At 42.5% G+C, this 27,442-nt stretch overlaps 1 protein-coding gene across 6 annotated transcripts in view; it reads left to right on the top strand.

The window, feature by feature from the left end:
* The window catches only part of USP34 (ubiquitin specific peptidase 34), a 310,790-nt gene that overhangs the window by 237,398 nt on the left and 45,950 nt on the right, over positions 1 to 27,442 (top strand). For all 6 annotated transcript variants that reach the window (XM_039529334.1, XM_039529332.1, XM_039529335.1 and 3 more), the window contains 11 exons: positions 321 to 493; positions 1,299 to 1,452; positions 5,465 to 5,543; positions 7,186 to 7,239; positions 7,344 to 7,439; positions 12,835 to 12,899; positions 12,998 to 13,073; positions 13,170 to 13,217; positions 18,197 to 18,262; positions 20,022 to 20,102; positions 22,954 to 23,039. In XM_039529334.1, the coding sequence (XP_039385268.1) occupies positions 321 to 493; positions 1,299 to 1,452; positions 5,465 to 5,543; positions 7,186 to 7,239; positions 7,344 to 7,439; positions 12,835 to 12,899; positions 12,998 to 13,073; positions 13,170 to 13,217; positions 18,197 to 18,262; positions 20,022 to 20,102; positions 22,954 to 23,039 (978 nt within the window). The remainder of the gene's footprint in view (positions 1 to 320; positions 494 to 1,298; positions 1,453 to 5,464; positions 5,544 to 7,185; positions 7,240 to 7,343; positions 7,440 to 12,834; positions 12,900 to 12,997; positions 13,074 to 13,169; positions 13,218 to 18,196; positions 18,263 to 20,021; positions 20,103 to 22,953; positions 23,040 to 27,442) is intronic.

The following is a 27,442-nucleotide window of genomic DNA, read 5'->3' as shown; positions in this document are numbered from 1 at the left end:
CATTCTTTATAAGAAGTCCCTGATGTAATCTTTACTGTAGGGAGTGATGTTATGTGCTTACTGCAATAATGGCTGCTTTAAATCAGTATTCTATCCAGTACCATAATGTAATCCCTGTTACATGTCATCTGATGACAAGATTTTTTATAAAATTTGACTAACTGATACTGTGTAAGGGATTGTGATTGCTGATTTTTACATTTTAGGTGACTCTAACATGAACTGGAAATAAATGACAGGAGAGAACATTTTGAGAGACTTTGTGGCAGTATTATCTAAGCAATTCAGTTTTCTTAAATATTAATTTCTTTTGTCTTTAGGGCATGTTTTAAGAAATTGCCTCGCATCTTAAGTTTCAACACTATGAGATACACATTTAATATGGTCACCATGATGAAGGAGAAAGTCAACACACACTTCTCATTCCCTTTACGTTTGGATATGACACCTTACACAGAAGATTTTCTCATGGGAAAGAATGACAGAAAAGAAGGTAATTGATTTTGCTTTGTCCCTATAATTTTCCAACAACCAAACAGTGCTGAAAATTCAACCTTTTGAAAATTTTTGTCTATTAGTATAATATATTGTCAGTTAAACTGCATAGCCAGGTGGCCTAGAGCATATGGTGGAATTCATGGAAATTAAGCTCTAAAAAGTCCTGGAATAGTAATATTTCTTAGCAATACACACAAATCCAAATAGTTAATAATTCTAAACACGTCTTTCATGTAATTAATCCCACATCTTTTTGTCTTCTCCTTCATATGAGGTTAAAAAGGAACTAAAGGCATATGAAGCCTATATTTTTATATGTTTACAAATAAATTGTAATTTATTGTATTTAATATCCAGTGACTGCTAAATCATTTTCTTTGTAAATACAGCACAATAAGCAATATTAAATTATTAATAAAACTATTTTTGTAATGAATTACAAATTCCTGGCTTGTTATGTATAGATTGTTGTTGATTTGTTTTATATTTGCAGGATAATATGGTGGCCAAATTCTTGAACTTTATTAAGTGGTCCACCAGTAAGGAGCATACATAAACTGCAAAAGCATGACTATGTATGCCTGTATTCTGGGTCAGAAGCAACCTCACAAGAATAGTGACCCATGCTCCACCTGTTGGGTGTTGGCTTTCTGGCTGCTACCTATGTGCAGTGCCTAGAAGTAATATGCTTTTTGTTAGTGTATTTGGCAAGAAGTATTTACTGTAAGTTATCGGTATTCATTCTAGTGTTGTGAAGGTTAAAGGAATAACTTGCTAAATATTATATTAAATTATTTAAGGTTTTAAGGACGACAGTGAATATTTAAAAGAAACTGAAAGTTACGAGTACGATTTGATAGGCGTGACAGTTCATACAGGAACAGCAGATGGTGGTCACTACTACAGTTTTATCAGAGATATAGTCAATCCCCATGCTTACAAAAACAACAAATGGTGAGTTAAGTGTTTAATAATTCTTGTTTGTGAGGTATTTGTATTGTGATGTATTGGTAAATTCTTAAGATGACACTGTCATCTATTTCAAATACAGTACTTTAACTCCCTTACTTGAACTGTCCTGTTAAATAATTGCAAATATTTTTATTTATCAATTTATCTTCTTCCAATCAACAAACATTTTCTCCTGGTTTTGGTGGGGCCTTTCAAAGAGGGTGAGCATTGGGTGGATTGATTAGAAAGTAGCTATTTAGAATCCACTGTATGTTCTATATTAAACTATAGAAGTTTAAAGATAGGTCAGATTTGTCTACATTTCTTGCTTGTGTTACATCAGTTTTGTAAAGTTTATTAGCTTTGCCACGCCAGTAGTGCAGACCACCATATGCTATGGATCGTGGTTGCATATGTTCAGCACAAGATGTTCCAGATGCAGGTCATAAGATTGTAGAGAATCAGTGTACGTGCATGTGCAATAACTTTGATGTATGCAAGACATATATGAAGCAGAACAAAATCATTACTCTTTACACTGTATGCTTTTTTATGCTAATTAATATTGCAGTAAAATGTATTATTAGCAGTTCAATGCATGTTAACAACTTTGGTAAGGTGACTAGGTTTCTATATGTCAGAGAGATGCCAACTACTTTGGAAGATAATGTGTACATTTCCTTTTGTAAAGCAGATTCAGAAAAAAAAAAACTTGTTTCCATTATGATTATAATTATTCTTTGTCCTTCAACTTTGTCCTTTTTGTTTTGTCAGTTTTTAACTATCAACTTCCCTGGAGGTGCTTAACTTTTCTTTTTGCTTTTCTTTAAATCTATTCAACTCTACATCTGGGAAATTCTCCATTGTTATACTTCAGTTATCAAAATCTGTACTTACTGTACTTTGATACATGCAAAGTATTGTTTTGTCGCATCTGGAATTTACAAATTTGCTAGTGTTTTCTAAGCTGTTGAATTTTCTCAGTGTGTAACACTTACCAGATGTAATTAACAGTGGTATGTCTGAAAAATTTGTAGCCTTTATTTTTTTCTATCCCCAGGAGAAAACGGAAAGGGAGGGAGGCAGTTCCTCTAGCAGAGGTCTTCGGCAGAGACCTCCTCTTGTAACAGTTGTGTCCATTTTAGCTGAACATCACATTCATATTGTAATGTTCTTTAATAGGGCTACTATTGGAAAAATCTTGTATCAATCTCCTTGCTTAGCGGTGTTGGATTTTAAGACTCTGGCATTGCCCTTTTCTTCTCAAGTTTTTGTGACTTCTCTTGTTGATCATGGTTCAGAGGAAGAAAAGATGTCTTCTGACTTAGAAAAATAAATTTTGCTCCCTTCCTAAAACATTAAAGATCTAGATCCATCTATCCATCCAGGGTTCCTTTGGCTTTCAGTAGTCTAAATGATATTGTGCTGGACTCCCTCAAGCTGTCCACTAAGATCCTCAGCTCCTCTATATTTGTTTGCTGTGCATTATGAGATTTGTCCATGAAGGTAGGGTATCTCGTTCCACCTCTGTAAAATAGTATTTCCCTTAACAAGGAATAGCATTTTTGTGAGAAACAGGGGATTCAACCCCCCCTCTGACTTGTCAGGCAACAAATTTAGATTTTCAGGGTACGTCTACACTACGGGATTATTCCGATTTTACATAAACTGTTTTTGTAAAACAGATTTTATAAAGTCGAGTGCACGCAGCCACACTAAGCACATTAATTCGGCGGTGTGCGTCCATGTACCGAGGCTAGCATCGATTTCCGGAGCATTGCACTGTGAGTAGCTATCCCGTAGCTATCCCATAGTTCCTGCAGTCTCCTCTGCCCATTGGAATTCTGGGTTGAGATCCCAATGCAAAAACAGTGTCGTGGGTGATTCTGGGTAAATGTCGTCACTCAATCCTTCCTCCGGGAAAGCAACTGCAGACAATCATTTCGTGCCCTTTTTCCCTGGATTGCCCTGGCAGACGCCATAGCATGGCAATCATGGAGCCCGTTTTGCCTTTTGTCACTGTCACCGTATGTGTACTGGATGCTGCTGACAAACGCGGTACTGCACTGCTACACAGCAGCATTCATTTGCCTTTGCAAGATAGCAGAGATGGTTACCAGTCATATTGTACCGTCTACCATGCCATTGTAAATTGACGATGAGATGACGGTTATCAGTCGTTCTGTACCGTCTGCTGCTATCATGGGTGCTCCTGGCTGGCCTCACTGAGGTCGGCCGGGGGTGCATAGGCAAAAATGGGAATGACCACCCGTTGCTTCGCTCCTCCCCCAACGCTCCTGGGCTACCGTGGCAGTGTCCCCCCATTTGTGTGATGAAGTAATAAAGAATGCAGGAATAAGAAACACAGACTTTTTAGTGAGATAAAATGAGGGGGAGGAAGCCTCCAGCTGCTATGATAGTCCAGGCAGGACATTAAAGGGTAGGGGGGAGAGGAGACCAGCCTTCTGCTGCTATGATAGTCCAGGCAGTACAGAATCTTTTCTTTATACATGCTATGATGAGGACGGTTACCAGCGGTTCTGTACCATCTGCTGGGAATGACCAGGAGTCATTCCTATTTTTACCCAGGCGCTCCCAGCCGACCTCACCGAGGCCAGCCAGGAGCACTCACGGGCTGATGATGAGAAGGGATACCAGTCCTTCTGTACTGTACCGTCTGCCACCGGGGAGAGGATGCTGCTGTTTAGCTCTCCAGCACCCCGTCTACCAGCAGCATGCAGTAGACATAGGGTGACATTGAAAAAAGGCGAGAAACGATTTTTTTCCCTTTTCTTTCGGGGGGGGGGGGTGAAGGGTGTAAATTGATGACATACACCCTGAAACACCCCGGAAAATGTTTTTGACCCTTCAGGCACTTGGAGCCCAGCCAAGAATGCAAATGCTTTTCAGAGTCTGCGGGGACTGTAGGATAGCTGGAGTCCTCAGTACCCCCTCTCTCCCTCCTTGAGCGTTCATTTGATTCTTTGGCTTTCCGTTATGCTTGTCATGCAGCACTGTGCTGAGTCCCTGCTGTGGCCTCTGGAGATTTTTTCAAATGCTTTGTCATTTCGTCTTCTGTAACGGAGCTGTGATAGAACAGATTTGCCTCCCCATACAGCGATCAGATCCAGTGTCTCCAGTACGGTTCATGCTGGAGCTCTTTTTGGCTTTGGGACTGCATCGCCACCTGTGCTGATCAGAGCTCCACGCTGGGCAAACAGGAAATGAAATTCAAAAGTTCGCGGGGCTTTTCCTGTCTACCTGGCCAGTGCATCTGAGTTCAGATTGCTGTCCAGAGCAGTCACAATGGTGCACTGTGGGATACCGCCCGGAAGCTAATACCGTCGATTTGCGGCCACACTAACCCTAATCCGATATGGTAATACCGATTTCAGCACTACTCCTTTCGTTGGGGAGGAGTACAGAAACCGGTTTAAAGAGCCCTTTATATCGATATAAAGGGCCTCGTTGTGTGGACGGGTGCAGCGTTAAATTGGTTTAACGCTGCTAAAATCGGTTTAAACGCGTAGTGTAGACCAGGCCTCAGAAAAGAGAACTAGGTCCTCTTCACTGGGGAAAAAGTTAGTCCTTTACAGTCAGATGTTCCTTCAGCTGTCTTAAGTCTGGTTACGCTATTTTGGGAGTAAGCCCAAGCCTTCCGTCTCTGCCCCTAAGAATGGGTACAAAGGTTTTGAGCAATCAACCTTTTCCCTCCACAGACTTTTTTTTTTTTTTTTTGAGGGGTGAAATCTATGATTTTCTTTTCATTCTAGTGGAAAGTATTCTCTGAATAATAAGTCTTTTTTCTCTTGAGGGAAGGTGCTCATGTCATTTTCCTGGCTACTGATTCACAAATAACAAATTAGCTGGCAATGTGAATGTAATTTTGCCTTTACTTCCTCATAGTTTTATCTTCCATGTATAAATGTCATTCTTTTGATATAGATGCTTGGTATTCTTCATCTGCTATAAGAGAAGTAACAGACAACTGATTCAAAAGTTTAATCTTTTATAGGTATCTTTTCAATGATGCTGAAGTAAAACCATTTGATTCTGCTCAGCTTGCTTCTGAATGTTTTGGTGGAGAAATGACTGTAAGTTGTAGCCTTTACCTCTAGTCTCCCTCCCTCCCCTTTTATTTTTTTTTTATTTTTTTATTACACTCTCAGAAGGTAGTACTGGACAGACTCTGTCACATGGGTTCTATAGTGCTCTGCCATGCCCTGATACCCCTCCAGTTCAACATGTATATGAAGCTGCTAAGGGAGTTTAATTGAGACACTTGTGGTAGGGACAAGGAGACTGCACAGCCTGAGTCTGTTTATTTTCAGGCCATGATGCAGTCTATTTTGTTGCCCAAACTTTCCCTGAGAGAGAGTGGGTTACCTGGAGTATAAGTTGATGAAGGGAAAAGTTCTTTTGGTGAATTGGGAAATTTTTTTTGTGGACTGCAGAGCCAAATTAGTTTTTTGTATGTGTTTTTAAAAAAAAGCCTATCAGTGAAATAGCTATAAATTAACTTTAAATACAGGTGCGTTTTGCCCAAATAAACAGTTGCATAGTGATTGATATCCTTTATAACTCGTGTATATTGTTAGTCACATGACATTAGTTTCCTGATCTGTAAAATAGTGATAACTTTTTTTAAAGCATTTGAGATCCTTGACTGAGAAGCACTAATAAGTATAAAACACATTAATATTAATGTCTGAGGAACCACCAGTAGCTGCCAGAGAATGTAGTTCTTTAGACTACTGGCCAGAAGGAATTGCAAATCAAACACTAAACAAATATTTGTAATGTTTGTGTATTCAGACCTATGCCTTGTTTTTCTTTTGGTCAGAGAAGGGAGTTTCATGGATTTAAAGTAAATATTAAAAGCAAATTACTTTACAAGACTGTACCAGCTTCTTGCCTTGGCTTTTGAATCTGCCATATGAATTTGCCTTTTGTCAGGAGTGTGAATATTTTTACACATCTTTAGTACGAAGCACTGTTAAACCAATTGCAAACATTCACAATGTATAAAAATCTACGGCCGTGTGCTTTCCTGATTTGCATGCTTAATAATAGCTTATTACAACAATTCCATGAGCAAGCTAAAGAATTCCACCTGGTAAAATTGCCATGCCAAAGTATCAACACAAAATTGATTCCATGCAGAATATCTGTAAAACGTCTGCAGACTCCAAAAACAGAGGATATGGTCTGGAGAAATATGAGCGGAGTCAGAGTCAAAGTACTGCATATGCAACCCTGGAAAATGAAAGTAAGGGTACGTCTACGCTACCCGCCGGATCGGCGGGAGCGATCTATCTATCGGGGATCGATTTATTGCATATAGTGTAGTGTAGACTCTCACGTCGACTGCTGAACTCCAGCTCGGCGAGAGACGGAAGCAAAATCGACCGGGGAGCCGTGGCAATCGACCCTGCACTGTGAGGATGCGAGGTAAGTCGAACTAAGATACATCGACTTCAGCTACACTATTCTCGTAGCTGAAGTTGCGTATCTTAGGTTGATCCCTCCTCCCTAGTGTAGACCAGGCCAAAGCTACTACAGAAAACTTAAAATTATTTAGTGATGAGCAAGGAATATAATTGATGGCAGACCCTGCATGAAGGGCATAAAGTGGAGATACTTCCTTGCATACTGAGACCAGAACCATCCACAATGAGGCCATAATAACAAGTTTGTGATGAATATTTTCAGTAACCCATGTTCTCTTTTTGATAGACCAAGACATATGATTCTGTCACTGATAAATTTATGGATTTCTCCTTTGAAAAGGTACCCTTTCCCTTTTCATTTGCTAAGTAAATATATTTTTAAATTTATGACCTAAGTAATCTCTCTGAAGAGCAAAAATTATACAGATTTTTTTTTCCTTAAAGACACATAGTGCGTACATGCTGTTTTATAAACGGATGGAACCAGAGGAGGAAAATGGCAAAGACTACAAGTTTGATGTTTCATCAGAGTTGCTGGAGGTACAAGTTGGTTTGTTTAACACCAGTGTAAAGATATAGTAAGAAATCCTATCCAAATCAGTGGGATCTGAGTAAATATAGAAAATGAAATTTGATTTTAAATATTAAGATAATTGAAAGGCTTGCCATCTTTCATGGAACATTTTGTAATATAACATCACTCTTTACATTGCTAAAATTGACATTGTGTCAATGTTTCCATTATAATACACTACTTTCCAGAGTTTGTAACCCAGCAGTAATAATTAACTAAAACTTGATATCATAACCTTGAAAAAAAAAGGAAGGTTGTATTTTTTCGTAAGTTCCATTTTATTTAAATAAATAAATAGCAATGCTGGCAACAGTACAAAAAGTGTAAAATGGATATTAAATTATATAAAGTACTGAAATTCACTGGTTTTGCTAAAGTGAAAAAAATATGTAATTGAGAGCTAGCAGCATAATCATTAGAGAAAGCACAATAAAGAAGATGGCCAATTATATGTATAAGGCAGGGGTCGGCAACCTATGGCCTGCGAGCCGATTTTTGATGGCACGCGGGGCGGGCTGAGCCGTGCAGCCCACCGCCGCTCTGGGGCTTTCCGCTGCCGGATCCTGCTGCCAGTCCCACTCAGCACCCGCTGCTGGCCTGGGTGAAGGAAGCCCAGGCTGGCAGGGGGCTGAGACCCCAGCTAGCAGGAACCAGCAGCCGAAACCCCGGAGCGGGGCAGGCTGAGCCGCTCAGTCGCTGCTCTGGGGTTCCGGCTGCTGGCCCCTTGGCAGCTGGGGTCCCCCCCTGCTGCAGCCCCACACACCTTGCGCAGGCTCCCTGCCAGACAGGGTCCAGGCCTCCGGCCCTGCTCAGCCCTATCATCCGCCAGCGCCACTCACCTCAGCTGCCGATCTGGGGTTCCAGCCACTGACCTCCTGCCAGCTGGTGTCTGGATCTCCAACCTTGCTCAGCCTGCTTTCTGACCTGGAGTCCCAGCAGGCCACCCTGGGCTCTGCTCCTGGCCTTGGATCACTGCTCTGCAGCCTCCTCGCTGTGGCCCACTGTCCCCAGCCTGGGACAGTGAGGGTTGCACACAAGGCAAGACGGGGTGCAGCTCAGCACCCCCATCTTAAAATTGCTTATATCAGACCACACTGCATTTGACCTCGTGCCTGCCTTCTATCGCCATTTTTTTTCCCCACTGAGAGTTGAAGGGAACATTTGACAAAATGGCAGCTCCTAAGAAAGTGAAGCTAGATGTCTGATCATTTCATCCTGCTTGGACAGATACATTTGGATTTATTGAAAAGAAGGACCATGCTATTTGTGCTTTCTCTTATGAAAGTGTTGTTTGGCGCACATCAAGTGTTGGATGAGATTTTGAAACGAAGCACGAGAAAACCTTTCTTGACGAAGCAGACAAGACTGAATCAATCAAAAAGGCAGTAGCAGCCTATGAGAAGCAAAGCAGTGTTTTTAAAAGCTTAAGTGTAAGTAAAAATAAAGCTACAGAAGGAAGTTACAAGATTGCACAGTGCATTGTAAAAAACAGAAAGCCGTTTAAAGGTGGGGAATATACAAAGGAAGTTTTTCTCAGCAGTTCGGAGATTTTGTTCAATGATATGCCAAATAAAGGTACAATCATATCTAGAATAAAAGAACTGCCCATCTCTGCCAGAACAGTTGAGAGACGCATAAGTGAAATGTCAGAAAATATTAAGAAAAAGCAGACGACTGCATTGAAAGACACAGCAGTGTTTAGTGTTGCAATTGATGAGAGCGTGGATATAAATGACGTTCCACGTTTGGCATTTGTTGCAAGATATTGTGCTTTCGATGAAATCCAAGAGGAACTTTGTTGCCTAAAACCCCTGCATGTCAAAACAGAGGGAAGATATACTGGAAAGTTTTGTAAACCATTTTGAAGAACGAGGAGTTGACGTCAGAAAAATATTTTGTGTGACAACAGATGGTGTTCCTGCCATGGTCAGAAAACAGAAGGGATTTGTAAAGTTACTTGAAGATCAAATTGGCCATCTGACAGTCAAATTTCACTGTATCATCCATCAAGAAAACCTGTGCGCTAAAATTTCTAATTTAGAGCTTAATAATGTGATGAAACAGTGGTGCGAACTGTGAATTTCCTTGTTGCTCGATCTGCTTTGACTCACAGACAGTTTCAAGCACTGCTAGAAGAGATGGGCAGTGCTTATAACAACATCCCACTTCACAGCAACATTCGGTGGCTGTCGTGGCAAGATTTTGGTGCACTTTGTAAACTGTTTTGATGCAATCAAGGCCTTTTTGTTGGAAAAAGAACAAAATTACCCCAAATTGGATGATGACAAATGGCTGTGTAAGCTCATGTTTCTAACTGATATCACCGCTCACCTAAACAAACTCAACCTCTGTCTCCAGGGTGCAGGGCAAACAGTTCTGGATCTTTATGAAGCCTGGAAGGCATTTATTGAGAAACTAGCAGTTTTTTCCAGGGATATTCAAACTTCTGCTTTCCGCTACTTCCAACTCATAAAAGAGCTATCGATATGTTGCACTGTCAATGTCGATGAGATTGGAAAGTACCTGAAAAACCTGAAAAGTTCAATGAAAGCGACTTGGATTTGTCTGTATTTCAGTGGATGGGTGTTGAAGATTTCGAAATGCAACTCATTCAGTTAAAAAGTTCAGAATTGTAGACATCAAAGTTTGTGGATCTGCAGAGTGCACTTGAAGCTAGATCATGGGGCCTCTATTCTGACCTGCTGGACATCCCTGCCAGTGAAATTTAACTGTTTGAAGAAAATTGCGTTTGCAATGCCTTCAGCATTTGGATCCACATACCTGTGTGAACAGGTATTTTCACACATGAAATCTATCCTCTGTCCTTCTCAGAGCTGGTTAACAAGTGGTCACTCAGAACCCTATGTATCCAAATACGTGCCAGACATTGGAAAACTCAGCAAGGAAAAGCAAGGGCAAGGATCACTCTAAACTGATAAGATCAGCATTTTAATTTAATTTTAAATAAAGCTTCTGAAACATTTTGAAAACCTTGTTTACTTTAATATATAACCAAACTACTGTTATATGTATAGACTTATAGTGAGACCTTCTAAAAAATGTTAAAATGTATTACCGGCACGCGAAGCCTTAAATTAGAGAGTATAAATGAAGACTCGGCACACCACTGCTGAAAGGTTGCCAACCCCTGGTATAAGGCATAACACAGACTAGGTTGTGCAGTTGTTGTGACATAATTTAGCTGAATGTCTTTTTCAGTAGTAAGGCCTCAGGCCAAAAATCGACTGTCACCAACACACCAGAAGTGCAGTTGTATCACAACACACTATTTGAAATAGTCATGACTTGGGCTGGACATGTACTCCAAACAGGAAAGAGTTTGGTTTATTTCAAACAAACACCAAACTCCATTCCTGTTCTATCGTACTTACAAGTGGGCTGCAAGAAAAATAGTTAAACATTTATAATAAATGATTTCTATGAGATGAGAAAATCTTTTACTTGAGCTAATATGCTTCAGAGATCTTAAACAGAACGGTTTCAGTGTAAAACAGGTTATAGTATCTGAGGGCCTTCTATATCCTCTCAATTTTGCATTCATTTAAGCAATGATAAAATCAAAAATTATAGCAGGAATTCTGACTTGAGAAGTTTTTCTCTGGGTCATATAGACTAGACCAGAGCCGTCCAACCTGTGCCTGGGAACCACCTATGGCCTTCAAGGCTCTAAATAGTGGCCTTCGATCGCAAAATGCATTTATAAGATTTGTATTGATTACAAATTGTACCCTGGGAACTATGGCCTGTGATTGTTAAACTGACATGTTTGAATCAGCCCTGTTGCTATGGGGAGAAGATGAGGCAATGCCTCTACTGTAGCTTTGACGTGTCAGAGAGTGTTCTTAGTAACTGCAACTGCTCAAGAGCTTATTCACTAGTTGCCTGTTGTGTTGCAGAGGGGAAATGAGAAAGTAGTTATTTCTTGCAAATTTGTGAGCAGGATAGGAACTCAACTGGGTCTGCTTGAGCTAGGGAAGTGCCTTTCAGAGGATGGCTCCACTCCCCCACATGACTACCCAGGGTAGCCCAAGTGAGGCAGAAGAGAAGAGAAGCTGAGAACCAGTCACGCATTGCATCTCAACTTATTTTTTGGCACATAAAAGCACTGAGGGCTGCTCTAACTTGTCAGATGGCTACCTAGCGACTTGGCTATTGAGGGACTATGTGCCAGCAGGAGATAGCTGGAACACATCATGCACTTGCCTCACATCCTCCACGTCTCCTACCACCTGCTCTATGCATGTACTTTGCAAATATTGCAGGGAAAGAGGCATAGGAGCTGAACATGTCAACCCTGTGCCTGTTAGAGATGCATCTCTGCCTGTGCCAGTGGTATCCCTAATAGGGGGTTTGCATGTGGTTGAGGGTTTTTTGTTTGTTTTTTACACTCCTTTTCTGCCACCTGAGTGGCCCTAGGGAGCAAAAAACGGGCAGGGAATCTGTCCTAAAGTACTGATTTGTGGCTACTTATATGTTTGGCACTCAGGCTGAAAAAGTTGGGCATAACTGGTCTAGTCCTTCGCCGGACAATCAGATTATGCCTTCAACCCTGCCCAATTAAAAAATAATCCGTAGTAGACTTCAGCAAAAAGTTAAAGTTTAAAATCATTCATATTGGGAAAAAAAATTGTGTAAACCAATTTGGTCAAAAACAAAATTTCAATCAAGGAGATCTGGCACAAAATATTGTTTTGGATTAAGAACAGTGGCCCAAATTCTGCCTTCAGGGTTTTATCAAAAGTTCATTGAAGTCACCATAAGTCTTTCCATTAATTTCAGTGGGCTTTGGATCAAGCCCATACACCTTAATTGCACCCATGCAACCCCATTGACATTACTTCTAATGTTTATTTGTTAGCTTTAGTGGGGTTACATGAGTTTAATTGACTTCAGTGGAAGATGCTGGGTGCTTAGCATTTGTGAAAATCGTACCACTAATTTAGACACCTAAATATGGACTTAGAAACCTAGTATTATGTACTCATTTTAAAAAATCTTGGATAAGTAAGTGTGTGTGTGTGTGTGTGTGTGTGTGTGTGTGTGTGTGTGTGTGTGTGTGTGTGTGTGTGTGTGTGTGTGTGTGTGTGTGTGTGTGTGTGTGTGTGTGTGTGTGTGTGTGTGTGTGTAAGGCCGGGGATATTGGAAACTGTTTTTAATTACAGCAGGCAAAACAGTCTGCTATAGCAGAAATAAAACATTGAACCTATATTTTAAACTAAAATTGAGAGACAAGATTGGGTTTTTTTAGTCAACAAGTGTTATAATTTTATTTTTAAAACCACACAAATTTTAATGAAGTAAACTGCTTTCTTGTATCTGATGTTAGTATTTTTTCTTCAGTGGATATGGCATGATAACATGCAGTTTCTTCAAGACAAGAACATTTTTGAACATACATATTTTGGGTAAGTTTTGCTTTAAATACATATTATTTTGAGTTGTTTTTACTTAACATAAATTTTAAACATCTGGATTAACTAACAAACTATATTACTAACTTTAGGTTTATGTGGCAGTTGTGTAGTAGCATTCCAAGCACATTACCAGATCCAAAAGCAGTCTCCCTAATGACAGCAAAGGTAAAGTATCTTAACATCATAAAGCATTTCTTCTAAACGGAATATGTTTAAATAATAATTCTGGACACTGATTAATTGTATAACATTTTCTTGCAGTTAAGCACTTCCTTTGTTCTGGAGACATTTATCCATTCAAAAGAAAAGGTATGTTGGTTTGCTTGTAAATACATATTAAGTAATTGTATTAATTCAGTGAAATTTGCCTGCCCCTCTATGCTTTTATGTAAAAGGATATGGTTTTGAGTCATAACTTACTGTATATACTCGATCATAAACCAGTTCGTTTATAAGCCGACCCCCCCAAGATGGATAAGTAAAAATGAAAAAAATTTATGACCCGTTCGTAAGCCGACCCTATAATTCGGGGGTCAGCAAACTTTGGCTCCCGGGCCATCGGGATAAGCTGCTGGCGGGCCGAGATGGTTTGTTTACCTCGAGCGTCCACGGGCACAAAGGTAAAAAGTAAACAGAGTGTCCAGGCGCGCCAGATGCTTAACCTGATGGGCCAGGACAGCAGCTGGTGGGGAAATTTTTTTTGGGGGGGAGGGGGGGGAGGGAGAAGCTGGGGGTCGGTAGTAACCCCTGTGACCACCCCCCACATGACCCCACCCCTATAGCCTGGGACCCCCACACTCTTCCCACCCCATCCCTTCCCACCTTATCTGGGGCAGGCCAGGGGAGGATGTCTCTGGCCTGGCTGGAGCTGCAGACTGGGTGGCGCAGCTGCAGCATGTTCCAGCAGGCTGGGCCGGGCGGCGTAGCCACGGCCTGCTCTGCGGAGCAGGGTCGAGCAGCATGGCTGCAGCTTGCCAGCCCCAGAGCTGCAGCTGCTTTGGAGGCTGGGGGGAGAGCAGCATGGCCAGAAGCGGAGAGACTCTGGCCCTGCCTCTTTCCTTCTGGCTCTGCTGGCTGTGCTGCCTCTCCTTGCTCTCTCTGTTGGGGGGAGGGGCTTTGTCCCACCTCTCCCTCTCTACCCGTTCATAAGCCGACCCCCTTCTCTGGTGCTTTCCCTTTTTACTAAAAAAAAATTGGGCTTAAGAACGAGTATATATGGTATACAGTAGTCACTACAAAGAATGTTTACAGCTTCAGATTTCATAGTGCCCTCAAATGAAAAGCATAAAAATGGGTTTGTGTCTGTTTGCTTCTTTCTGCTATAAATTTAAGGCTTGAAAAATTGTGTGTGGTGGGGATGGGAAGTGTTGGGCTGGGCTGGGTTGGTCTTTTTCCTTAGAAATGTCAGGACTGACAAATGTTGTATTCCCTTTTTGGTGGAAGAATTATTGTATGATTCAGAGTTGTGAATTAGAATCTTTTTAAGCCCCTAATCAAAGGGGCAGGGTGTTGAATCCTTAATAAAGAGAGTTGTGCTCGTAAGTGTTTTAGTTAAATAGATATTAACATAAACACAAAACAAAGAGTTTCAATCAGTCTCAATAGAAATCATTTTAAGTCTCTGTTGATTTACTTTCTTTGTATCTGTGATGTCAATTCTTCAGTCATCCAGGTTAGTCAAGACCTGTATTTCTAATATCAAAACAAGCAAGGGAAAAAAAAACTTTAAAAGAAAATTTCAGACCTTTTAATACAGTGTATAACACGTATGTTCAAGAAGATTGTGTGCCAGGTACTCTGGTCCACCTGGACTGTGTTTGATGCAGAACTGTTGCAGTGGATTGAAGATCTGGCCACAACCTGGCATAAATTAGTGCAGCGTTAGGACTGCTGTAATTTATGCCTAAACCCCTTTGTTTTCCATTTAAACTGATTTTTCCTGAAAACACCACCCAGGTTTTATAAAAAAAAAAGTATTCATTTTTTCGGATTTTCACCCTACTTTTGTATCATTCAGGTATATAAAAATACTATACGTTGCATGAGGTGTATATATTATAATAATACATTAGTTTGTTTATATAGGCAAAGCTGCCTGTTGAAGTAAGGTTATGTAGTAGTCTAGAAAAGGGGTTCTCAACCTTTTTATTTCTGACCTCCGCCCCTCCCTCCCACCCCCAAAGCTATAAAAGCTCTGTGCCCCGCCTGTGCCACAGCAATTGTTTTTCTGCATATCCACTAGATTAAAAGCCCAGAGCCAGCATTAAGGGGTTGCAAGCAGGGCAATTGCCTGGGGCCCCAAACCTCAGGGAGCCCCACGAAGCTAAGTTGCTCAGGCTTTGTCTTCAGCCCCGCATGGTGGGGCTCAGGCTTCAGCTTTCTCCCCTGGGCCCCAGTGAGTCTAATGCCAGCCTTGCTTTCTGATTTATTTTGGAGGATCCTCTGAAACCTGTTCACAATCCCCCAGGTTGAGAACCTCTGGTCTAAAAGATGCACACAATAAACAAATAGGACACACGCAAGCCCTGAAGTGCATGCGCATCTCAACATATTGACAGATCTCACACCCACCACGTACACATTTCAAGCTGTTAGCAGATAACAGTTTAAAGATCAGACGCACTAAAATGGGAAGAAAATGAAAATCTGTATCAGAATATGTTTCAGAACACAAGGAAATATTCAAAAGTTTAAAAATAAAACTGCGGTGAAAAGGATGAAGTTGAGTGTATGCACTGCAAATGGTGTGGCCCAATTATTAAATGTAAATATTTATAGGATAATAGTTCTTCGTCTACAACAACAAACTGTTTATTCAAATGAAAAGTTTTGTTTGGGGATTAGAGGTATATTGTTTTGTTAGACCCAGAGGGGGCATTGTTTTGAGTTCTGTTTTAGTTCTGCAGCAAACCACATTGAATGCCATTCATCAGAGCATTAATCTATTGAATCCTTTCCCCTGTCCTTCCATCCACCAAAATAAACCCCAATATTTACCTATAAAAACTATTCATAGTTTTTTCCACTAATTTCCACCTGTTTCTGTTGTTGTAGTAATAATAAATAAATATAAATAGAGATATACCAGTCTCCTAGAACTGGAAGGGACCTTGGAAGGTCATCGAGTCCAGCCCCCTGCCTTAACTAGCAGGCCCAATTTTTGCCCCAGATCTGTAAGTGGCCCCGTCAAGGATTGAACTCACAATCCTGGGTTTAGTAGGCCAATGCTCAAACCACTGAGCTATCCCTCTATGGGGGAAATTAAATAAAAGGCCCTACTTATGCCCAAGCTACCCACAGCTCCCAGGAGTTGTTCCAGCACTTGGCTATCAGTCAGATGCAGAGGCATCCTCGCCACAGTTTTTTTCACCTGGCTATCCGGGTTATGGCAGGGCAAGCTAAGAGTAGTGTAGGAGCTCCTATGACAACCATACATCACTGGAAAAATCTCCCATGCTAGGGGAATTCTCAGAAGCCTGGTTCCTCCATGTTTAAAGCTGTTTTGTCTCAGCAGACCAACGCAAATAGTAGCAGCAGGACCTAGGTCTGTGGATTTAAGCTGCTCCACAACAATACTTGGACTCATTTTTCAAATGCTAACACTGTAATGGAGTGTGAGAGGTTACAGATACCACCTTTCGTTAGATAAGGGGTTGCCTATCTCCGGTGGCTGTGGCCTTTTTTGAAAAGAGCAAAGGAAAAACTCAATGTCTTGTTTAGCGCTTCATCTCTAATGAAATGTTTCTCATAACTGAAGCTGTTGTGAGCTAATGCTGAAATGTGTTATGGGCTTGATCCTGCAAGGTGCCCAGCATGCTGGCCCTGATCCAGTAAAGCATTTAAGCATGTGCTTAACATTAGGAGTTAAGTGGGATTACTTCTGTCAGTAAAGCAAACATGATTTGGCCCCCATCTCATTTTCTTTATTAGTATTTATTGGTAATAGGTGTTAATTTTTTTAGGGGTGTGTGTGTGTGTGTGTGTGTGTGTGTGTGTGTGTGTGTGTGTGTGTGTGTGTGTGTGTGTGTGTGTGTGTGTTCCCACATAAATCTAGTAATGAAATAGGATTGCTAATTTAGTTACATCAAGCAGAGCTGTGACAAAGCTTTCTGCTAGCTCCTCAGATTTTATTAAATATAAATAATAAAATATAAAATAATTTTCACCTCTTCCTTTTTTCACTGAATGATGAACTTTAAGGGCAAGATTGAGTCTTTAGGCTCACCCTTTAGTATGAGACAGTGCTTAGCTGCCTTGCCTCAGGCTCTGAGAGTCATTTCTTGCCCTGCTTCTCTCTTATCCTGAAGAAGGAGTAAACTACTTCACTCATGTGGTCTATGTGAGGGAGGAAGACAGAGCTAGGGTTCCCCCCACTCCTTGTCCATCCCCCAGCTTACTTATGAGGTATGGTAGGGGTAGGGGGCACCTTTAAGTGTATAACCCCTGCTCTTCTCCTTGCACCCAGAGCCACAATTGAGGCATCTCTTATGCAGCCAAGCGGGTGTCCATACTTCCCCCTACATTCCTGCATGGCTGTGTTAGATCTAGATACAATCTAGTCCAAAATTAGGAAGTAAAAACATATATATTCAGTAAATTAAAGCTCTTTACTTATCAGCAGTTCCACCTTCTTTAAACTCTTCATACACTTCAGTACAAGAACGTAGCATGTACATCATGGAGAACTAATTGTGGACTTGGTTGGTGGTAAAAAAAAATTAGCTAATTTTTAAGAAACAAACACCTAATCTCACTTTTAAACTAAAATCATATTCTAATTCTTAAAATGATACAAAATATTATTTCCACTTAATTAACTGAAAACCCTTGATATGCCTTAGTTTTGGGATCATGTTGAGAATTAATATATTTTGGCAATTAAAATAGTGTTGTTTGCAGTGTGGTCTCTCTAATATAGTTGAGTTACAACTCTTGGTATTTGGAGTCAGTGGATTTTAACATAAACATGGATTATGATTTCTTCTAAGAGTGCAGGGGGAGGATAAACAATACTTGGGAAAGATTTTTTTAGGATGTAATTAATATCAAATCAGTTTAAATGTGAAAAATGCAGTTGCCTGGATAGTGACTACACCATGTGTAGTACTTAGTTCAATCTCCAAAATATGTATTACTTTTTTGTTAAGAGATTTATTTCAGTTTCATTAAATATTTTAATGGATTGTAATTGCATTTGTTCTTAAGCCTAAATATATTAACTGGTTGTGTAGAAACTTAAGATTAAGTTGGAATTTGATCTTAAAATCTTTTTTCCTATTTCTCTTTAGCCCACAATGCTTCAGTGGATTGAACTGTTAACAAAGCAGTTTAATAACAGTCAGGCAGCTTGTGAGGTGAGATAAATAATGAGGTGTTGAACAAGGTAAAAAAGAAAAAAAACAACTTTATATAAAGAGTTTTGCATTTTTAGGGGTTAGCATCACTAGGTATTTTGGAGTATTTGGACATACGTGTACTAATAGGTGAAATTCCTCCCTTGTGCAAAGCCTGAACTTTGTATGGAAAATGCTGCAGGGACTGCCCTTCTGGTGAGCCTGTAGGCAGGCCATAAGGCGAAACGCTTTCATGACTGTAGTAGTAGACATAGCTGTCTACACCCTCTTGGGCTGACTGTTTAATAGTGATAGGTTTTGCAGAGGGGTTTAAGTGGCGTGAGGTTGGTCACTTGGCACAGTAGACATTGAAAGGGAGTTTCATGCGTAAGGCACAGCATGGAAGAAGGCATGAAAACAAGGGAAAGGAAACAAAAGGAGCAGTGACATAGGAGGCTGGGGTGGAGTGAAAAGAGTAAGAAAGGGAGTAAGAAGAGGTAAGAGTAGAGAGATAGGCAAGAGCAAACTCATACAGAGCCTTGCTGGTGAAGATGAGGGACTTGAACTTGATGTGGAGGGCAAAGGAAAGCCTATGAAAGGATGAGAAGAATGGAGTGACATGGTAGCAGTGTTGTGGGAGGAAGATGATTTTAGCATTAATGTTTTTGTATAGACAAATGGGAACATGGGGGGAAGCCAGGAGAAAGAGGTTGCAGTCTGCAGATGAAGGCATGTCCAAAGAATGTTGCCATATGGATGGAAAGGACAGAATTTTGAGATACCGAAGAGGAAAAATTGACAGAATTTGGTCTTAATCTGAATATGCAAGGAGAAAAGGAGTGTCCAAAATGACATTGAGATTGCAAGTCTTAATGACAGAAACTTCCTGTTACTGCATAATGTTACAATTTCATCCATAATTAACATCCTGCAATAGATGTTATCTAATATATATGCATTAATTGCAGTGTTTGTTTTCAAATCCAATCTTCAGATTGTTAAATTGATATTTAACATTCAATAATCTGGTGACACAAGTTCATCACTGTGGTTTGAGAATTAGACATCAAAAACAAGTTAAGTGAAGGACCCTAGAAATAGAACATGCTAAAATACTATTAAACCAAGAAAAAAAATAAGAACCTGGATTGTTCATTCTAAAGTGGCAACATTGTCTAGTGAATTGAGCATAGTTCTGTGAGTCAGGAGGCCTCAGTTCTACTCCCAACTGCCTTTCACCACCTGACTTTGGCAAATCATTTAATCTCACGGAGACTAATTTTCTCCAAATGTAAAATAGAGATGATAATGCTTACTCACCTTTTGAAAAGCATTTAAGGCCCTGATTCAGGAATCACCTAAGCATCTCTCTTCTGCAAAACACTTTAGTATGTACTTAATCTTAAATATGTACTTAAGTCTCACTGACTTTGATGGGATTTAATTGCATATTTAAGGTTAACCACATCCTTAAGCACCCTTCTGAAAGAGAGAGAGCTTCTCTGAATCCAGGCCTTAGAGATCCTAGGATGAAGGATATTAAAGATATTACATGCAAACTCATACATATAGTTACTATTTTCCCTCTTTCTTCCTTCCCCAGGGACAAAGGATTTTCAGATTTCTCTTGGACTTAAGTTTTCTGTTTTAATAATAATAATAATAATAATAATAATCTTCTGAATTTTAATAGCATATTAAAGGATGACTGTAAGAAAAAATAATATGACTATTTATTTGAAATGTACAATAAAGAGCATATAATATGTATTTTATGCAGTGGTTTTTGGATCGGATGGCTGATGATGATTGGTGGCCAATGCAGATTCTAATCAAGTGTCCCAATCAAATTGTGAGGCAGGTAAGAACAAATATGATTTTATACAAAAAATACCTATTTGATCCGTAAGCAGAAATGGTTTATTATTACTAATTGTACAATAATATTGGCAATTCACATTACTGCACATAACTCTCATTTCCTGCTCCACCTGTATTTGATTTGTGAAGTTTATCTGGCTATGCAAACATTATATTATTCATAGCAAAATCCTACACAGAGTCTTGGAATTTAAGGTCAGAAGGGATTACAAGATCATCTAGTCTGATTTCTTATACGTCACAGGCCACGAACACCACCCAGCACCCACACTATAACCCCCCAGCCAAAATTAGACCGAAGTATAACAGCCCAAAGGAGACTAGACTGTTATGTGCCACAGATGGATAGTAGGAGGGACCAAGGTGCACCAGTGCTTGAGACCCTGCAGTAGTACAGAAATGATTAAGTGATATATATTCAGATAATCCTGGCATATGACCCACATCCACTCACTGCAGAGGAAGGTGAAAATCTGCCAATCCAACCTGGGGAAAAATTCTTTCCCAACCCCACATATGGCAATCAGTTATACCCTGAGTGTGTGAGCAAGAACCAGCCAGTCTTTAATGCAGTGTTGTGGTTCAAGGTCAAAATCACTAAGTCAGAAAGGGCATAATTTAAAATTCTTGCAACACCAACATAAATTCAGCTAAACTGCATACTTGTTTATATTAACTTATATTTTGTAACATAAAAAATGACATAGTGATCTACACACTTAACCAGAGAAACAGGAATAGAAAATAATACATACAGTACGTACAACGCTCCCAAGTCAATACTGCTGTTAAAACCTTAACGTCTGCATTTTCGTGTGCTATTTTAACTGTGAAACATTTTCATTAACATAATTTTTTAATTTAATTTCCTCTTCTGTAAAAGTCATGAAAGTGAAAAAGCTATCTGTACTTAATGTTAGTATTTGAATATTCACAGTTACTTTAAGTTCATACCTCACTAAGATGGGAATGAGGTAGAACTAAGCTGTTTGACTTTTGCTGCTTAACTGAAGGCATTTTTTTATTAGCTTACTGTATATACTCGTTCATTAGCCTGTTTGTTTATAAGCCGACCCCCCAGGATGGTTAGGTAAAAATAGCAAAAAACTGTATGACCCTTTCATAAGTCAATCCTATATTTCAGGGATTGGCAAACTTTGGCTCCCAGCCGTCAGGGTAAGCCACTGGCGGGTCGGGACGTTTTGTTTACTTGGAGTGTCTGCAGGCATGGAGCCCCTCAGCTCCCTGTGTCCGTGGTTCGCCGTTCCCAGCCAATGGGAGCTGCGGGAATTGGCGCCACACAGGGAGCTGAGGGACTCCATGCCTGCAGATGCTCCAGGTAAACAAAACGACAGTGTATTAGATATTCAATTCAAGGATTCCATAGAGTTTAAAATCATCAAATTTTGGTGTAGACCCGTTTATAAGCCGATCCCCACTCTTTGATGCGTCATTTTTTTACCAAAAATATTTGGCTTATGAACGAGTATATACAGTATATCACGACTATATCTTGCATCAGAAAGAGATATGAGTAGTCCCATTGACAAATTGCTTAGCTAGAATCTGCAAGATTCAGTACTTGAATTTTATAATTTGCAAAATATAGCAGACTGTATCAGTAAAACCCTAAAATCATAACTGATTTTTTTTCCCCTCCCACAGTTTACCTTTTTCTGGTATTAAGATGATTTTTGGTCAGGTCAGGTGGGGAGGATGCTATAGGGTAATAGTTGCAGTGTAAAAGCATAACTCATTAAATATGCAGCCGTGTCACAATGGGAGTTGTGCTTTATTAGGTTCATTTAAATTTTATGCAAATGTGCTAGTTCTTAGTGAATACAATGTATATTTCAAATTTCAGCCATTTTTTGCTATAGGCATGCTTAAAAAAAGTGTAATTAGAATTATTGTACAATGAGATAAATTTATGCACAGCCAGAGACAGAGTATGCAAAATGTCAGGCAAAAAGTAAATTATGAATATGTAGGAACAGGAAATAATGGAAATTATTGTGTAACCTGTATGACAAGCACTGTCAGGTGCCGATTTCATTATACAGGTCTGTCGCAACTTACGCGCATTTAACATGAGCGATTTCAGCTTTATGCAGTAGGGCCTGAGTCGGGGGGGCGTGGCCTCAAGCGGAAGAGGTGTGGCCTCAAGATTTAAAGGTCCTGGGGCACCAGCTGTGGCTGGGAGTCCCAGGGCCTTTAAATCACCCAAGGGGCTTCCAGCTGCAGAGGTAGCTGGTAGCCCCTGGGGAAAATTAAGGGCCCGAGGCTCTAGCCACTGTGGAGCTCGGGGCCCTTTAAATGCCAGTCCCAGCCCGGCTGCCAAAGCTGTGGGCGGGATTTAAAGGGCTCCTTCGGGCTCCTCACTGCGGCGGGAAGCCCGGTGGAGCCCTTTAAATCCCACCTGCAGCTCCAGCGGCTGGGCTGGGGCGGAGCTGCAGGCGGGATTTAAAGGGCTTGGGGATGTAATTTTGAGTATACGCGGTTTTCGCTTTACGCGCTAACCGCGGAACGGAACCCCCGCATAAGATAAGACTTGCCTGTAATACAAAATATACTAATAGTAAGACCATAGCTAGGTTCCAGCCATGAGATGTGTTCATTAAAATCAGGTTTGACTGTCACATTAGCATTTGATACTGCAACATTACAGCAAATAGAATATGGTCATCTTAATCTTGACTATAATTTTGAAACACGTAGGATTGGGAAATACGGTTTTTGGAACCTGAATATGCTTTACTATAAAAACACCCACCCACACGTACTTAAAAAAGTGAACAAAAAAGTCTATTTTATAACTTCTCCTTTTGCAGATGTTCCAGCGCTTGTGTATTCATGTGATACAAAGACTGAGGCCAGTGCATGCACATCTGTATCTGCAACCAGGAATGGAAGATTGGTAAAATATTTGCATCTGAAACCTTTTTTTATTTTTAACTAAATGTGCTACAGCTTTGTCAAAGATTTGCTTATTAAATTATCCTAAATTATCCTGTAAGCATGAAACAAACAGCAGAGATGTAGGAGCAGGAGCAATTACAGACAGAGTGAAAGCCACTTGGCAACAAACACACCCCCAGAACCTACCTGGCCCTGGATGCTGGTATGGCTGATTGATGATGTTGAATGCCCCACTGGGGTTGTGGGATGTCTCCCCCTTCGTGGGGCTTGGATGCATCCTGGAGTTCCCCTCTGACCTTTCAGCTCCACTGAAAAAATGTCAGACCTCTCCCAAATGGCTGCCACCTGTGGCACCAAAAAGAGACACTAACACAGCAGTTAGAGCAGATCTGTCGTCTTCCTGATCCGTTCTTACATGTTTGGATAGCAGTGAAATAGTTAACGATATCGACATTTTAAATTACCATCTTTGGGGGTCAGAATTAAGACTCTCAATTTGGATTAATGGAACAGTTCTTGTTGTTTTAGGCTCTTTGCAGATTCAGGCAGTAATCGCTGTATCTGTTCATACTCATTTCACATTTTCTGGATTTTCTCAGCAGGGCTACAGACATTCCTTTAAATGAAATCTGAGATTTTAAAGAAAAAGATGGCAGCCTCAAAAAATAGTGTCAGTTCTCTGACCCAGCATGACTCAGACCAGTGTGAATTCTGGTCTTTTTCCCTCAGTGGAGTCAGAGAAATTCCTTCACCATGGGGGCAAATGCCATCACATGTTCCTTTTGTGATGTGTGAAAGTTCTTGACCTTTCCTCTTGCTGGTGGAGTGGGAATGTGAAGATCAGACCCCATGTGGTACTGGTGAAGATTCTGCTATAATCTCTCTCTCCTCTGCAAGGTTCCGAATTTTTACCACCACATTTTGCCTTAAAGAGGGTGGTGATGCTGAAAATTTCAGCATTAGAGTTGAAAGATAGCAGCATCCATACTGTACTGCTTCTAAAAAGACCTCATTAAGACAAGGCAGCTGCAAGAAGGATAAGGAAACCTGGTGCCTCAAACAGTGTCATATAGGTGTGGAAAGCCACTTCCTCTTCTTCTTTGAGTGATTCCTCATGTGTATTCCATAATAGGTGTGCATGCTCGCCACATGCACCGGTGCTAGAAGTTTTTCCCCTAGCAGTACTCGTAGAGGAGCGTCCCAGCGACCCCTGGAGTGGCGCCTCCATGGCGCAGTATAAGGGGTGCTGCATGCTCCCCCCCACCCTCTGCTCTTCCTTGCCGCCAGTGAAGGTGCTTCGGAACTGCTCTGCTCCAGCTTCGCTGTAGCTCATCCCCAAAACTGCTTGTTCGTTCAGTGTATGGTACCTGTAGTTAGTTAGTTGTTTAGTTAGTTTAGTTTAGCTAGAGCGCCCGGTTTTAAGTCGTGCAACACTTGTATGCGTTCTGTGCCACTGAGTGATCCACACGTGAACTGTCTGCGCTGTTTGGGGGAAACTCATCTCAGCTATCGCTGCAAGATTTGCAAGTCGTTTAAGCCTTGGACCAAGAGAGAAAGGGACATTAGGCTCCGGGCTATTCTGATGGAGCTGGTGCTGACCCCGGCTCCAGCGTGCCCCTCTGAGTCAGCACCGGGCACTGAGGTGTCAGTGCGCGGCGACCCTTCGGCGCCATCGACTAGTCGGCAACGCTCCCCGTCCACAGGGAACGCCAAGAAGGCTAGAAAGGCCTTCTTCGCCACGGCACCGGAGTAAACCCGGGGACAGAGGGTAGACCCATGTCGGGCAGTCCTCGATCCCCACCGGCCACTAGGCCTCCAACTCAAGTCGAGCAGAGTAGCCGGCCAGTTTGGAGCAGGCCTGCCCGTATGCCCTCCATGCTGGAGGCCCTGCAGGGGGCCTGGGATGTTATGTCCGTGCTGGTATCAGGGGCACTGCTAATGTCGGCCCTGTGCTCCAGAGGCAAGCTGCCACTGCAATCTCTGCAGTCAACCCCAGCTCAGTACTAGTCTCGGTCGAGGGAATGTTTCCGATACCATTCTCCGCCCAACGACCATTTAGGGCAAAGTCCATGTGGATCGCCCTCAATGCCCACCAAGCTGTCTGGTTGGGTTCCATGTGACCCGAGACTCTCGGCACCACTCCACCTTGAGGAGCAAACACCGACGGTACTGAGGCAGACATCGCCAAAGGTCCTTGTCTCAGAGGGGTTATTGTAGCCAGTCATGGCACGACGTCAACATCATTCCCATTCGGCGTCCCACTTCAGGACCCTGCCATGGCACTGCCTCAGCAGCCCCAGGCATCAATCGCTGGTGTCTCACCGTCGTGGGTCCACCCGCCGGAGCTGATCGCAGAGCAGCTGTTACTGACAGTACCAATCCTCCATGTTGGGATCACGGTCCTGTGGTTGGCACCGCTCCCAGTGCCGCTGTTCTTCCCGGTCCAGGGACAGCGGCAGGTCATATGTGATTCCGGCCTCCCTTTGTAGTTGTCCATCGATGGGCCAGGCCAGCCAGGCCGAACAGCTGGCCCAATGCTACCAGTGGGCACTGTGGCCTCCGACACAGTCCCCAGTGGGGGCTCGCTCGGTGGCCAGAGCCTCAGAAGGACCATTGGCCTCCCTCTCCAGACCTCCGATGAAGGAGTCGGTGTGACGTACATCCTCAACACCGGGCCTGGAGACCGACCAGGTGGTGGACCCTCTGGTGCCAGTGAACACCCAAAGTACTGAGCCAGCCTCCTCGCCCTCCCCGGATGAGGCAATTACAGCCCCATCTCCCTCCGTTCCGCAGGAGGACTTTAGGGTCCACCAAGAACTCTTAAAAAGGGTGGCATCAAGCCTCCACCTCCAAGCAGGGGAGATGAAGGAGCCCTCGGACTCGCTGTTTAACGTGCTGTCCTCCTCGGCACCGGGCAGGGTGGCCTTGTCTCTCCATGAAGGGATGGCAAAAATTTCAAATGCCCTATGGCAAACCCCGGCCTCATTGGCCTCCATCTCTAAGAGAGCGGAATGCAAGTATTTTGTACCCGCCAAGGGGCATGAATACTTAAACACCCATCCTGCTCCTAACTTCCTAGTGGTTGAGTCAGTCAACCACAGGGAGCGGCAGGGCCAACCTGCCCCTACCCTGAAAAATAAAGATTACCCGAGGCTGGACTCTTTTGGAAGGAAAATGTATTCGTCCTTGAGCTTCCAGTTACGGGTGGAGAACTACCAGGCTCTCCTGGGCCAATATGAGTTCAATCTGGGAGGCTCCCTGCCCAAGTTCGAGGACTCCCTCCAGGAGCGCGAGAGGAAGGCATTCAAAGCGCTGGTGGAGGAGTGTACAGCGGCTGCCAGGGCAACCCTGCAGGCAGCTTCTGATGCAGTGGACACGGCCGCGCGGTCCATGGCCTCAGCGGTATCCATGAGAAGGGCATCATGGCTCCTCCTCTCTGGACTGTCCAGTGAGGCGCAGACCTCCCTGCAGGACCTCTGTTTGATGGCAAAGCTCTGTTTTCGGAACAAACGGATACAAAGCTGCATGGGCCTGAAAGACTCCCACATGACTCTCCAGACTCTGGGTCTCTGTGTTCCGAATCCAGCTAAACCTAAGTTCAAGCCGCAGTAGACTCCCGCTCAGGCCACCTACCCAAAATATTACACCACTTATAAGAAGTCGTGGGACTACAAGAGGCACCCTCAGAGGCAGTCTTGCCCTGCCCGCCAGCCTGCGTCCTCCAAGTGCAAGCAGGTGGGGAAAAGGCAGTTTTGACAAGACTCCTGGGGGCGCCCTGCCAATTCTCCTCAGAGATCCACCTTCAATAAAGCTTCCCTTCTCCAATCAGTTGTGTATTTTCCTCCCAGAGTGGTCGTGGCTGACCTCAGACCGATGGGGCCTCAACACGATCTCCCGTGGCTACACTCGCCAGTTTACTTCCTCACGACCCAGCCACCCCCCGCCCCCATCCCTCCTGGGAGACCCCTAGCATGAGGCCCTGCTCGAGCAGGAGGTGGGGTGGCTCCTGGGCCTAGGAGCGGCGGAAGTGGTACCTGGGGAGTTCAAAGGCAAGGGGTACAACTCCCACTATTTCCTTATCCCGAAGGCCAAAGGGGGGCTCAGGCCCATCTTGCACCTGCAAGGCCTAAACCAGTACATCGATATGGTCACAAGGTTTCCGGTGACAACAGCCAGAGCATGCCTCCAGCTCTTGGGTTATATGTCAGCGTGCACGTATGTGGTACCTCACGCCAGACTCAGGATAAGGCCCTCCAGCTCTAGTTGGCCTCAGAGTTCTCCCAGGCCAGGGACAGGATGTCAGAGTTCTCACGGTACCAGAGCCAGTGATCACCTCCCTATGGTGGTGGTCCTTCCCGAGAAACATGCTCCAAGGGGCAGAGCCCTGTCGCTGGAGCTGGT

This window comes from Mauremys reevesii, linkage group 3 (assembly GCF_016161935.1).
Source record: "Mauremys reevesii isolate NIE-2019 linkage group 3, ASM1616193v1, whole genome shotgun sequence".
Lineage (NCBI taxonomy): Eukaryota > Metazoa > Chordata > Testudines > Geoemydidae > Mauremys > Mauremys reevesii.
Note: the sequence above shows the minus strand (reverse complement) of the source record. Positions and strands in the feature narration are given on the sequence as shown.